Source organism: Crotalus tigris, unplaced genomic scaffold (assembly GCF_016545835.1).
Source record: "Crotalus tigris isolate CLP2741 ecotype Arizona unplaced genomic scaffold, ASM1654583v1 scf7180000024472.5447098, whole genome shotgun sequence".
NCBI lineage: Eukaryota > Metazoa > Chordata > Lepidosauria > Squamata > Viperidae > Crotalus > Crotalus tigris.
The window spans coordinates 3,233,843-3,248,536 of record NW_024100643.1 but is presented as its reverse complement, the minus strand read 5'-3'; the positions used below and the strand labels follow the sequence as shown (position 1 = coordinate 3,248,536).

Sequence of the window (14,694 nt, the reverse complement as noted above, 5' to 3'; positions counted from 1 at the left end):
TTTCCTTTCTGCAGCAATGCTAGAATATCTCCGCGGGACTTCCAAAATACCTACAAAATTCTACCTTTTTTCTCGGAACGGAGCACTAAATACCTAACAGAATATATTTTCAAAGGAGCTGTTGTAGTTTATCCTACGAAACTCAAGGCAACTAATTCCCACCTGCCTGAAATAATTCTTTCAAAAAATTCCCTTTTAAGGGCGTAGACGCCACCTTCTGCTTCTGGCGTAGAGTTTGCTCAGACGCGGGCAAACAGAAGCTCCGCCCTCACACCTGTCTGGAGGTAGCTCACGTTCCCAGCCTTGACCTCCTGGAAGAGCTGCGCGCGATGGTCTCCGCGGCAGATAAGGTGTATTTTTGTAGCGCCATCGCTTTTATGCTGTTAATTCTGGCCTCCACGAAGACATTTAAGTCCGTTTCAGAAAGGCATTAATTAGATTAACTGATCTCCATTCCTCATAACAAGGTACTTGTAGAAAACTCGAGGTCAGAGTCCTGTACTTGGTTAAAATGAGAATAATCCTAAGAAAATAAATCTTTCTCCAATATCATTCTAATTATATCATTTAATAGTAAGCTGTTTTATATATCCCAAAATAGAATCAAAACAAGATTGCTGAAAACACAAAGGGAACATTAATCTACATTAGATTTGCAAACATAAGGCAAAACAAACATATATATTGTATAAATTTTGTTTCCTGCTTACGGCCCCTTGCTTTTATATCATTTTCTATGAGCTTTGCGGTATTCAAAATATTCTGCAACCATTTGCATTTGTTTTGGTTGGAGTTCAAACTTTTGCTCGAGAAGAACCAAAGAGCAAAATATCAGATGGAAAAGAAACACATTCAGTATGGCTTGAACTTTAATAGACTTTATTTAAATTAAATATATTGATTGCAAGAAACAATCAACTCCTCTAGAAGAAAAGTGGGTAAAAATGGGTATCAGATGATGGAGCCTGTGAATGGAGTGGCTCTATATATAAACCCCCAATTTAAACCTAGGCTTTTTTTAATCAGATAAATACTGTAGATTCATAATTGTGCAAATTGAATTTAATGGGAGTAAAATCAATAGAGATTGGTCTATATGCGCCAAATGAGGGGGAGAAGCCATTTTTTTTAGTATCTTATGAACCAACTCTTGCCTTTTTCATATGAAAATTGGCTTATGCTGGGGGATTGGAATGGAGTGACTTTGCCACTTTGGGATAGAACATCTACGAAAGGGATCAAACCATCTCAGGGCAAACTATCAAAAATATTTTTTGAAATGATGGACAGTTTAATGCTAATAGACTCATGGAGACATAAAAATGTCTCTGCAAGACAATATACCTTTTTTTCAAAAAGGCACAAATCTTTCTCGAATCAATATGATGTGGACCTCGAAAAACTTAGCAAATAGAATTTTGAAAGTTGATATCTTACCTAAATCTTTTTCTGACCATAACCCAATTGTTTTGGTCCTTATAAAAGTATTGAGTTATAGATGGAGATTAAATGAATCTATTTTACATAAGGAGAAATGGTAAAGGACTGTATACTAGCCTAGAAGGCCATGAATTAAGGTTTAGTTGGCATGGTTACCTATGGTATGACAAAGTAAATGTTGATTTTAATAATCATTTTACTAGGCGTGCCATTTTGAGAGTTTGGAATAAATATAAAACAAGGTTCTATATGAAGATGCCACTTTGGGTTTCCCCACAAGAAGCTTTTTTTTAGAAAAGAGATGGTAATGAGGTCAAATTGGTGGACCTATGGTAAAATATCTTTTAATTTGGGTGAATCTACCCTCTAATCCAAGGAGGAGCTAGAATCATGTCATGTTTGCCATTGGTTTACAAACATGCAGTTGAAGCAAAGATTTAAGTTAGATAAAAAGAATCATTGGTTTAATTTTGTTAAAAATTGGAAATCTTACTGTGCGATAGTGATGAACATACTGCTACAGTTTATAAAATGATATTGAATTTAAATCTGGAAAATGAACAAGTAAAACAAAGTATGATTCAGTGGGCAAGGAATTTTGAGTATATTATGCTTGAACAATGGGAAAATATGTGGAATAAAGGATTAAAATTTACATTAAATTATAATTTAAAAGAAAATTTTTACAAGATGATGTACCATTGGCACTTAACGCCAGACAAGTTATCAAACAAGTATAAAGATATTTCAAATGAATAAAAGTAAAGAGGGGACTTTTTACCATTTATGGTGGACGTGTGATAAAGGAACAAAATCTTGGAGTAGGATTCAAATGTTAATACAGAAAATTTCTAAAGTGAATATAGAAAGAAAACCAGAGACTTTTCTCTTGGGGCTAATGGATAAAGACCTGGGAAAAAATATGGAACTTTGATATTATATATGTTGACAGCAGCAAGAAATGGAAGACTGCATTGATTCCCAAAATGGAGGATAGTTACAAAAACTGATGGAGCTAGCAGAGATGGCTAAACTGATTGTACTGATTAAAGAAAAGAATACAAATACTTTATTGCTACACGGAAACCACTTCTAGACTTTATGTTTGAGGTGGAAAAAATGAAATTTTAATTTTGGGTTTTACCAATTAGATAAGACTTGATGTTATGATGTTGATGTTATCGAAATTGCTAATTTATATTATTTTGTAAAAGTAAAAAGTTGAGGTTTGAAGTTGGCACTCGACTTTATACACCAAAGGAAGTTGGAAGTCAATGCCTCACTTCCCTACTCCTTTTTACCTTCCCCATATTTTCCGCTATTTACTTTTGTATTTTCATTGTATCGTATATTATAAACTACCATATTTTTCCATCTATAAGATGCACCCTTGTATAAGATGCTCTGGTATAGGCGTTTCTCTGCACCGAGCAGCTGTTTGGTGGAGCGCTGAACAGCTGAGCCGGCAAATCTGGAAGTTTGGCCAGCTGACGATCTTGCCCCCTCCCCCCCCCCCACTAATGCCAAGCCCACAGGGGCTTGACACCTGCACCAGGCGGCATGGCAATCCACAAAGGCATGCCCCGGGCTGCGGAGGTCACCATTATTTTTCCATGTATAAGAAGCTGCACTTGTATAAGACGCACCTGATTTTTGAACAGGGTGTTTGCAGGAAAAAATAGCGTCTTATACCCGAAAAAATGTAATACATCTTTACATTAAGACTTAAGGCAAAATATTTAGTTCCAATCTCATTACATACTTTTGAATACCAATTTTATATAGACTCTTTTATTATGAGTTTTGTGGACTAAAATCTATTTTGTTAGATGATTGAAATATCCCAAGGTTTTCATAAACTGGCAGAACAGAAAACAATGAGGTAAAGAGAAATTAGGATGAAGGTATGTTGTTGTTGTTAATTGCGAAGTCGTGTCCGACCCATCGCGACCCCATGGACAACGTTCCTCCATGAAGGTATAGTATAATATTTTAATGGGATGTGTTTTATTTCTATTTTAATTATTCAAGCATAAATCTCCTAAAAAGAATAGTGGAAAATTGGAACCGACTTCCAGATGAAATAGTAGGTCAATCATCAATAACTGAGTTTAAATATGCTTGGGATAAACATATGTCCATCATCTGACAATTTTTTTTAAAAAAATTAAAAACTCAAAGGGCAGACTCAGTTAATCATTAGGTTATTTTCTGTCATCAGTTTTCTATGTTTTCCTGTTTCTATGTGAATCATAAAAAATAATGACAAAACCCCCCAAAAACTTGAATTATATTTATTTAAAGTTTGTTTATATTTCTAACATTTCAGTGAGAGAAGCAGGCTTAAACTGAGAGAGAGGACAGCAGAGCTTTTTACATGGCAAACAGAATCAAGAACGCCACCATCAAACAGAAGAGCCCCATGGCTTCCGAAAGGGCAAAACCTAGGATAGCATAAGAAAACAATTGCTGCTTGAGGGATGGGTTCCTGTAGGTAGAAAAAAAAAAAAAGCCTGTGACATAAATTCCTATTGAATTCTCCAGAATAAAATATTATGTAATGTTTTCCAAACCATTATTGACATTAAACAGCATAGATCTGTGATGGCGAACCTTTTAGAGACTGAGTGCCCCAAAACCACCCCCCACCCCTGCTCCACTTCCCGCCCTGCCTGCTCTGCCCCCTGCCCCACCCGCCCACAGGGCCATGCACCACATCCATGGCCCGTCACAGCACATCACCCAGGCAGCCCTGCAGCGCCATGGCAGCCACGCCCTCCGCCCACACTCCACAGCACCATCTGCACGCTATGTGGTGCGAGGGTGGAGTCTTGTCCCTATTGCCCGGCTATGTCCTTGGCTGTGCTGCTCCATGCAGCCACGCCTGGGGGCAACTCTCCTCCAGAGGGCTGCTGGTGAGGGGGCCGCAGGGGGAGGCGGGGCTTGGGCGACGGTACGCGTGCCCACAGAGAGGGCTCCAAGTGCCACCTCTGGCACGCGTGCCATAGATTCGCCACCACTGGCATAGATCATAGGTACTTGGCTATAATTTATTTAAAATCTTAGGAAAGTTTGCATAATTTTTCTATTTAAATAAAGGCTATACATTCATGGAAACTGTTTGCTTTGTCAGGAGTGGATGACATATTTTAGCTTTTCTCCTGGTGTCTTTGTCCCTAGAGTGAATGGAAGGAGAGATTTAGGAAGCTGGAATGAAGCTGGAATTATTTTTCTCAAAACAAGGATCATTTAAACCAAGACACCTGAATATGGTCTCGGCATTCCCTTTAATTTAAAACTCAATAAAAGATGTTCCTAAATGCAAAATGCTTTACAGGTAGTTCTCAACTTACCACTCATTTAGTCACTGATCAAAGTTATAATGGCACTGAAGAACATTTATGACAATTTTTCACACAACCATTGTAGCATTCTACAGCAAAACTAATTTAACAATCATTGCTTAGCAATGGAAAATGTGGGTTCAATTCTGGTCTTAGGTCAAGTACTATGTGCATAAGTTTTCAAAAAAATATACATTTTTTGATTCTAAGTTTTATGAACATATGTATACAGTACAGATTGAAAAAAATGGCAACAGAACAGAAAGATAATTGTTTTATGAAAAAAAGAGATATTGCCCCAGATGGCAAAAATATGCATTTAAGACAAGTATGCTTTGCATGTTTTGGAACTTTTATGATTCTCATAATCAATGGATACATCAGGGGTCCCTAATCCCTGGCTGTGGCCCACTACCGGGCCATAGTCTATTCATAACCAGGCCATAGACTGGTGTATGTGTGCACACAGCTTGACTTGTGTGAGCAGGCCGGCGTACACATGCATGTGTGCCAGCCTGCCCTTCACACGAATTGAGCTACGCGCGTGCATGTACCAGTTCCCCTCTCCTGCCCCCCCGCCAAGCCACCAAGCTACAAAAGTTAGGGACTGCTGGGATATATCATAGCATTAGCTACATGTCTCCTGCAATTCGATGGTTTGAGTCAGAGAAGAGTCAGGATCGGTGAATTACGCATGCCCTCTTTTATTCCCAACTTTATAGGGACCCTTGCACAGCCCTAATTAATTCACTTCAGAATTTACTACCAAGCAGTATGCACAGTTCCTGCTATCCAGCAGGAACCCTAACACAATACATAATGTAATCGGGTTCTATGTGCTTATAAAATTTAGTTCTTTACTTGGTTATTAACCTGAAAAATATGCATTTGACATAAACAATAGATCTGGAATGATATTTGTATATCCCAAACATTTGATAAGAGAATTCTATTTGGAACTCACTAATTTCTTCTACATTTTTTTGTAGCTAAAGTTTTTAGTATTTCTCAACTATCAGCAAAATTTACTTCTTAGAAGATGAGTTTATTTGTGGATAAAGGTCATAAAATAGATTCTAACTATATATAAATAGTTCTGGCATGTTAGTTTACCTGGCATAACCAATGATTAAACTGCCAAACACTGTTCCAATCCCAGCACCTGAACCAGCTACTCCCACCGTAGCAGCACCAGCACCAATGAACTTAGCAGCTGTATCAATATCACAGGAGACAGAGCTGGTTTGGATTTCCCGATTAGCCAGCTGATGAATGGAAAAGCCAAAAGGCTGTGAAATGAGCAAATAATTAGTACAGTTTGAGCCAAACATCTGAAAGTTCCATGCTTTTTCTTGCACAAAAATATGTAATTCAGCTGTTAGCTAGTAATGTAGTAATGTTACTAATTTAACAACTGCAGTAATTCACTTAACAAATGTGGCAAGAAAAGTCGTAAAATGGGACAAAACTCATTTAACAAATTTCTCAGCAACATAAATTTTGGGCTCAATTGTGGTCTTAGGTTGAGGACTATCTGTACACTCACCACACCTTTAACGAGAAACTTGTGCCTGTTTCTCTGACTTTAATCTTTGCACTGTTCTATCTCCTTCTCTCCCTCTGCTTGTCTCAAAGAAGCTACTCCTCCATCTCTCTCCATCTCCATCCTCTTCTTTATCCCCGTTATCTTTTTTTTTTCTCCCTTTCCCACTGAAACCTCCTCCTTTTATATCCTCTCCTCTCTCCCACCTTCTCTTCCTTTTCTCCTTGGTGCAACTCCAGCTGACTCCTCTCTCCAAGGCTGCGTGTCTTTCTTTCTCTGTCCCCTTCCCCCCCCCCGTCATCTTTTTTTTTTCTTTCTCTTTTCCATCAAAATCTCCTCCTTTTATATTCTCTCCTCTCTCCCCCACTTCTCCTCCTTTTCTCTTCAGTGCAGCTTCAGCTGACTCCTTCTCCCGAAGGTTGCGCTCTGCTCCCAAAAGCGCCAATCAGCTGGAGCCCTGCGCCAATTCTGGGTGCTCAGCAGAGCTACAGCGACACAACTCCAGCTGACTCTTCCACAGGCCTGTGCAGCACTGCCACTGCTTTAGCTCATCCTCCCACTACACTTTTACACTTCTTTTTATAGTGCTTTTTAACCCATCGTACATGTACCACCTGCCAAGTGCCGAAGTACCACCAGTGGTGTGCATACCATGGGTTGAAAGCACTGTGATAGATATTATTATTCAACAGCATCTGGAGGACTAAAGGCTTCTCATAGTTTCTAAGTATTGGAGGTCCATAATAATAAAACATAGAAAGCCAAATGGAAGGTTTTGTACAACAAAAACAACAATTAAATTTCCAAGAGTCAAACTTTCTATTAGAAGTATTAGAAAATCCAATGCCTATTTAATGCCCTTTAAATGTCTATTTAAAGATGACAGGTACCACTAAACTACAAATATCTAGATTCTGAAAACCACAGTACTGGACAGATACACCTGAAATGCTTGTCCATATAAGAGATCCTAATTGGGTGATTTTTTTATGATTAAGAGGAAACTCCAGAAAAGAATTGAACAAGAATAGAAATATAGTCAGTTGGAATCAGGTAGCATTATCACTGAATGAATGAATAAATATTTATTTAAATAGTACTTGGAACTTGAAATTCATGAACCATCTAATTCAAAGTAATTTTTATACTGATGATAAGAGGTATAGAAACACCCGTTGAGAAATGGCAATTAGGACGCTTTTTCAATTTCCACTGAAAAGGCTGGGAGGGAAATAATAATATCAGGATGGACATTGTCTTCACCTATGCTTGTGGTTTATAAGCCATTACAAAAGAATTCTTTCTGGTATTACTTAAGTAACATTAAACATTCTTGATCATATGGAAAGAATACCGTAGTTTTCTATGGTGAGATTGCCTCCCTTTTGTGGAGGCCAACAATGCTGTGCATAAGATTATATAAAATTCTTCTAATGCACCCCAATTTGTAAAAAAACAGGAGCTCAGTGAAATACTATAGATCTAAGGATCAAATAGCCCATTTCTGTACTTTCAGAATATAATGTATAATAATAACTCCTTATACTTACCTGCACAGTTTGAGTCTCAGGCCTGCTCAATAAAGATAGGGAAACTGGCCTAGTTAGAATTCGAGAACAACAGCGGAGCTGGAGAGAAAAACAATTCAGTTTATATCCAACTACATACAAATCTATACAGTAGTCTAAGCTATCCATTCAAATCTAAAGTAATCCAAATCTATCTATTTAAAATTCCTTACATTTACACTTGATTTTTTTACAATGAGCTTCAATATGTTCTCAAGCAAATATCAAAAAAGAATCTTTTTTTATATTATTCAACACAAGCGACGCTTATACATGTGGACAGCACCAAATGGACAACTTCGAAATCAAACAGACTTCATTGTATGGCAACTATGCTTGAAATATTCAGTTGCATCTGTTAAGACACTTCCTGGTGTTAATTGTAGCTCAGAGCATCAGCTAAACTGAAGCTCAGAGTGAAAAAAGGTATTATATCCCAAAAATTCAATGTGAACAGCATCTCACCTATGCATGCCATAGAAATTAAGAAAAGGTTTGAACCACTGAATCTAGAAAGATCCAAATGAACATAGTGAGAAATCCAAGGTAATATCATTGAAATTGCTGGAATGTATATATCATGCCAAAAACCATGCTAGTGATGACACTAGCAAAATAGCTGATCAGCAAAGGGCAGCCAGCCAAAGCCAAAGGTAAGAAAGGCGAAGTTAAAAAGCTGAATGCAATTTTCCAACATGAAGCCAGGAAAAACAAAAATAGGCAGTGTAAGGAGGAGTGACAACATCTGGAAGAAGCTAACAGGAAGGGACATATTTAGGTTTGCCATAGTGAAAATGATGTATCCGGCTTTACAGCATGGCAAGGAACTGTTAAAGAACGCAATGGGAATGTACTAAGTGACTAGCAGAAGATCAAGAAAAGGTGGAAAGAATATACGGAAGGACTCTATAGCGTTTTGACCTACCATCAAGATGACAGTGATGACAGCCCAATTAATAAAGAACTAAGCATTTTTCTTGAAAGAAGTAGTAGAATGGGCCACAGAGAAACTGCCAAACTGGAAAGCCTCAGGTATTGATGGAATACCTGCGGAATTACTAAGTGCCAATTAATATTATCTCTGCCCTAGGTCAAGAGATATGAATTACATGTCAGTGACCTCGGGACTGGAAAAGCCCTGTTTTTATCTCATTAGTGAAGAAAGGAAGTACCAGAGACTGCTCCAACTATCACATGATTGCACTGATTTCTCATGCAAACAAGATTCTGTTAAAAAGCATTAAACAGAGGCTACAGAACATCATAGATCAAAAGTTACCTGATGTACAAGCTGGCTTTAGAAAGAGGCACAGCACTCAAGATCCCATGGCCAACATTAAATGGATTATGGAAAAGGCGTGTGAATATCAAAATAATCTATATATGTGTTTTATTGATTACAGAAAAGCTTGTGACTGTGTAGAACAGAATAAGCAATGAGTAGCTTTGTACAATTTTGGTGTCCCAACCCACCTGATCAGATTTATCAGATCACTATATCCTGAGCAGAAGGTCACAGTGAAAACACTTTATTCTGTGCAGTGGTGACACAAATTGGTTCAGGATCAATAAGGGAGTTAGACAGGGATTATTTTATCAGCATTTTTGTTCAATCTGTATGCTGAAATGATCATGCATCAATTAGATCTAGAACTGCCAGATGTTAGAGTGAAAACTGGGGGGAGAATCATATAGGGTGGGTTTGATTTAAATCAAGTTGATCTAAATCACGATTTAAATCACTAGTAAAAAGGCTTGATTTAAATCAACTCGATTTAAATCATAATTTTTAAAGAGCAACTGTCATCTCTGTCCTGCAGCGGCTCCTCCTCTGACCCGCTGTTGACTCACCAACTGTCCCATTCACTTTAATGGGATGGCTGGTGATGCTGCAGTAACACAACAAGGTGAGGGACGTGGCGGGTAGTAGGTGAGTGGATGCCCGCTAACAGGCACTGCCATGATGGATCTGAAATGACAGGTGCTCTTTAAATGTAAGCACTCATTCTTGCTGGTAGTTAGAATCCTTAATATTATTATTTGCAAACAAAATGAAAGGTTTCCTAATTAGAATAATAAGCTGTCAGGTTAGTAAAACAGAGATATCAGAACTGATTTTAGATTAATGGGCTAATCACACATAATTGGAGAACTACTCAATATTTTTTTATTTAATTAAAGCACTTAGAGCCTGGTACAGATGCATTTCTCTTCAAACAATCATACAGTTTGTAGTATACATAGATTTGCAAACCAATGGGATAAAGGAATATTCCTGAACTTTGTTTTATGATTTATCTCATGGTTACTGTGAAATTGTGTGAATGCATCAATGTAGTGCATTTTATCTCAGCTTACAGAGCTTGAATTCATTGAACGAGTTTACCAAAAGTGTAATATTGCAGAATATACAGCCTCATGCTACATAACTAAGCTCTATTTCATGCTGAATAAACTAAATTATTAATGTGTCTTAAATAGAAAACTATATTTAGATAAAAATTTACTCTAAAAGCATTTTATTAAATTAAATTTGATAAAAATCAAAAAAATCTGATTTAAATTAAAAAAATCTGATTTTTTGTTATTTTTTTTTTAAAGTCATTGATTATCCACCCTGGAATCATAAATAATTTGAAGTATTCAGATGATAAAAAAACTTTTGGCTGAAAATAAGGAAATAAATGATCTGAAAAATCAAAGACAAAAGTGAAAAAAATAGGATTGAGTCTTAAAATCAGGAAATAAAAATAATGATAACAACTGCAGATGGACATGAGTTATTTAAAATCAAGGAGGAAATTGAATTAGTTCAAGAACTTATCTTCCTTAGATTAAAAATTGTTCACGATGACAGTTCTCCTGAAAGCAAACACAGGATAACTTTAGGCTGCACTGCAATAGTTAACATGAATAAGATCTGGAAAAACAGATATATTGATATAAATACAAAAAGTAAGCTAGTTAAAGCAATAGTCTTCCCTATGATTATATATGGGTATGAGAGTTGGACATTGAGAATGAATGATCGAAGAATGGATGCCTTTGAACTATGGTGCTGGCATAAATTATATACCATGGATAACCAAAATGACCAACATAAAGATATTAAATCATATAAAACCATATAGATCACTAGAAGCCAAAATCATAAAACTACATCTGATTTATTTTGCCATGTCATGTGTGTAAATTATAGGAGAAGTCAATGAGGCTAAGAATGGTTAGTGGGACAAGAAGTGGCAAGCAAAGAACATGCTGGTTTGATAACATCTAAAGTTATACAAAGATGAACATCTAATAACTGAAGAAGCTGTGCTGGACAACATAGCATGGAGAGCACTTGTCTATAAAGTCGCCAAGAGTTGGACACAATTGAATGGTTAAAACAACAATACTTGGATAATAAATTACTTTATCAACCTTCATCCAACAGTTAATAGATATTTTTATGGTACTAAAGTAGGGATGGATAATATGTAGACTTTCAAATGATGCTAGACTATAACTGTATCATCTTTCACTAATAGCTATACCAGCTCAACTGATGGCTATTGGAATTCAACAAATCAATTAATTGTCCATTCCTAAAGCCAGCTAGATATTTCCTTTAAAAATATTCAGGAATTCTATGTTTATTATTATTTTAAAGAACATTTTATCATAACAATTGCTCAAATTATTCATACCATTATACACACAACTCCCTAAATAATACATTCAAGCAAAGTAAGGGAGGCTGAATCAACCAAACATGTTTTCTTACCGTAGGTTTTTTTCAAACAAGATTGAATCAGCTCTTATTTTTTTAAAAAAATTAGGTCTTGATGTATTTTATATAAACTATCTACTGTCAGACAGACATCAAAGTAATACATACAGATCAAAAGTTTTTGCTTTTTGGCAAAAGGATACATTAGAATATTGAATCCTCATCAAGTGGGGTGATTTATAAAAAAAGGTTAAGGTTTATTTATGATATTATCTTTTATTGTTTATATCTTTAGTTATATTCTGAAATAAGACCATAATAATTATTTAAATTGTGGAAAAATGGCAAATATTATAAATATATACAATAGATTACTGTATATAAAGTACTTTATTATGGTCTTTAGTCTAAAACCGTAATAGAGTACTTTACTATTTTAATTGTGGAAAAATGGAAATTATTGTAAATATATACTGTACAATTGTATTTTCATTTCAGAACGTAAAAAGACTGGGAATTTTTTAATAGCCAGGACATTATATAATAGTCAGACACAATTAACAGTCTATTTGCCTTTTCCTCCTAGTGACATTACTTCAAGGCTATTAAGCAAAGGCACTTTTTCTTTCTTTTGCAAATACTGGATAAATTATCAGTCATAGGAGATGTAGAAAATTGTTCATGCTGAAACAATCTGGCTCCAGAACAATTTGCTCTTTTCTTTGTATCTCTAATACAGGAATTCCAGGATAATTTGCGCATTTTTGAAAATGTGCTGTTCAAGAAGAGAAATAAAATTGTAGCATTACACATACAGGTTGCTTCCAAACTTGTCTGGAACTGGAAACCATTACTATGCTAATCATTTTGTAAATGCATAAATTATCTTTGTAACAAACGATTGGACTTTTCTGAAGGAAAACAGATTCCAGGGTGAAGAATTAACAGGATGGTCCAGAGCCCGGTTATTCCAGGAAGACCCATCTATCAGTTACTAATAAATGACAGAGACATGTGTACCAGATGAGCAAATAAAATGGGAGATGTTTGTTTGCACTTTTTACAGAATTATTTGACCATTTTAATAAATTCTTAAGAAACTAATTTGACAAGAATCAACAAATAATCTGCCAAAATTCATTGTGAGGTTTAGAAAAAGTCACTCAGCTTTCTCTGTAAAATATGAGTGTTACTAAAATAGATCATCTTGATCAAATAATTTAAGAAAAATGAAGTTATTTATTACTTTCCCATTAAGTCAGGTATAAGGCAAACATTCCATACCAGAGCTGGTGAAGCCAGAAGAGTTACTGGAGTCTGCATTCTGATTATCCTGAATGAAGGAAAAGAGCTACAATCAGGTACACATAGCTCAAAAAAAAAAAAAAAAAAATCACAGAGTTAAAAAAGACACATACAGCTCTGCCACTCTATGGCAAAATATTGCTATAACAAAGAGCCATTTTTTTTCTTTTATCTGTTGGCTTCCCATTACTAGTATATTTTTAACGAAGTATAAATACAAAATTAAATGGTAGATTTTAAAAAAATGGTACATTTAGCAACCACAATTGAGATTGGCAACTCAGCTCTTAAGCAAAGTGTTATAAATGAAACCATGGCTGTGCTTATGATCATACTTTGGCTTTCCTTTGTTTTACAAACCTTCAAAGGTAACAAATGCAAGGATGGTCATAAAGTTATTTTATGCGAACAATTACTAAGTATTAAATCTTTCAGTTAACAAGCATCCTATGGATGGATGGAAGGACCAGATGTGGCAGGAACTGTGTCACACTTACTCGCACTGACATAATTACCATAAGATAATGAAAAATTATCAGAAAAGTAGCCATATTAACAGAAAACTACTTTTTTCCTTCTCTTTTTTACAGGCTATAGATTCTGTTAATGATAGGAAAAATATTAAACCATGACTGAAAGAAAATGCTCATAGATGACATATATTCACATCTTTAGTTACAAATGCACAACAACAGCAATCTGATACAAAATCTCTTTTCTCAGTTTTCCTGCTTTAAACAAGAGTTTTCTAACCAAACTTTTCCAGATGCTAGAATACATCACTAATAGCATCCTAGTACTTTTTCTTTTAACATATCCAACCTACATATGTAAAAAGTTTAGATGCCCTATTCATTTCTTTTTTCCCATTTAAGCTTCCAATCTTTATCTGTTTTGCCAGTTTTTCAAATTGGTAACAGCACAACATACACAGCTTTATAGGGTCAGAGTAGAGCCATCCATCCGTTTGTTCTCCCCTACATCAGTCAAACATATATTAATTCAGAAGCCAATTTCACCCTGTTCAATGGAGTTATTCTTTGTTAGTATCAGGATTATACCTTGAAACGATGGATTGTAGTCTAACTATTAGTAACCTCAACAACCACAGATTGGGAGTTCTCCGAAACTTGTCAGAGAACAGCCTCTGCAATTTCTGGAAGCACTGAGAGATGTTAAGCCATATTATCTTGGTTAGTCAGAAATAAGCTTTTGTGGGGGAAAAAATGAAAATACCACTGAGGGGCCTTGGTCCCATCTGACTTCCTCCATGCATCTCTGCACATCATTAATCATTACTTTCTAGCGGTCTCTACCCTCAAGTACCCTGACTTCCTACACAACTACCACCTCCTTCAGGTGCAGCGCCTACTGCTGCTTGCGCCGTCCCTCGACGCTGCTCACCTTCAATCTACTGCGAAGAGATTCCACCGAACCCTCAAAACCGCGGCTCTTCCAACCAGCGCAAGCCAAGCCCCGCCCATCTTGCTCACCTTGCCAATGTATCATTGCGTCCTCCGCTCCTATTGGTTGACGCGACGCAAGGAACGCTATCCTGCCGCGGCCCAGTGGCTGACGGGATATAACTTTTCGCTGGTCGCGATTTGGGCGGGGACTCCGCGTTTTCCTTTTTTTTCACTCCGGGAAGATTGGGTAGCCCTTCAAAGACTCCGTGTTCGCCCATTGGCTAGCTGTCGGAGATGATTCATAAGATGATGCTAGAGGAAGGAAAACAGAAGGGGTGGGTCACGCGCTCTTTCATTGGAAGATTGGGAAATTATT

The 14,694-nt window shown here is 36.5% G+C and overlaps 1 protein-coding gene across 1 annotated transcript; it reads right to left on the bottom strand.

The window, feature by feature from the left end:
• Positions 1-3,718: 3,718 nt before the first annotated feature.
• ATP5MC1 (ATP synthase membrane subunit c locus 1) lies at positions 3,719-14,425 on the bottom strand. The gene is made up of 5 exons (XM_039333158.1): positions 14,317-14,425; positions 12,892-12,940; positions 7,878-7,955; positions 5,898-6,073; positions 3,719-3,928 (listed from the first exon to the last, which is right to left on the bottom strand). Exons 2-5 carry the CDS (start codon positions 12,928-12,930, stop codon positions 3,814-3,816), a joined length of 408 nt encoding a protein of 135 aa, XP_039189092.1. The 5' UTR covers positions 12,931-12,940; positions 14,317-14,425; the 3' UTR covers positions 3,719-3,813.
• Positions 14,426-14,694: the final 269 nt, after the last annotated feature.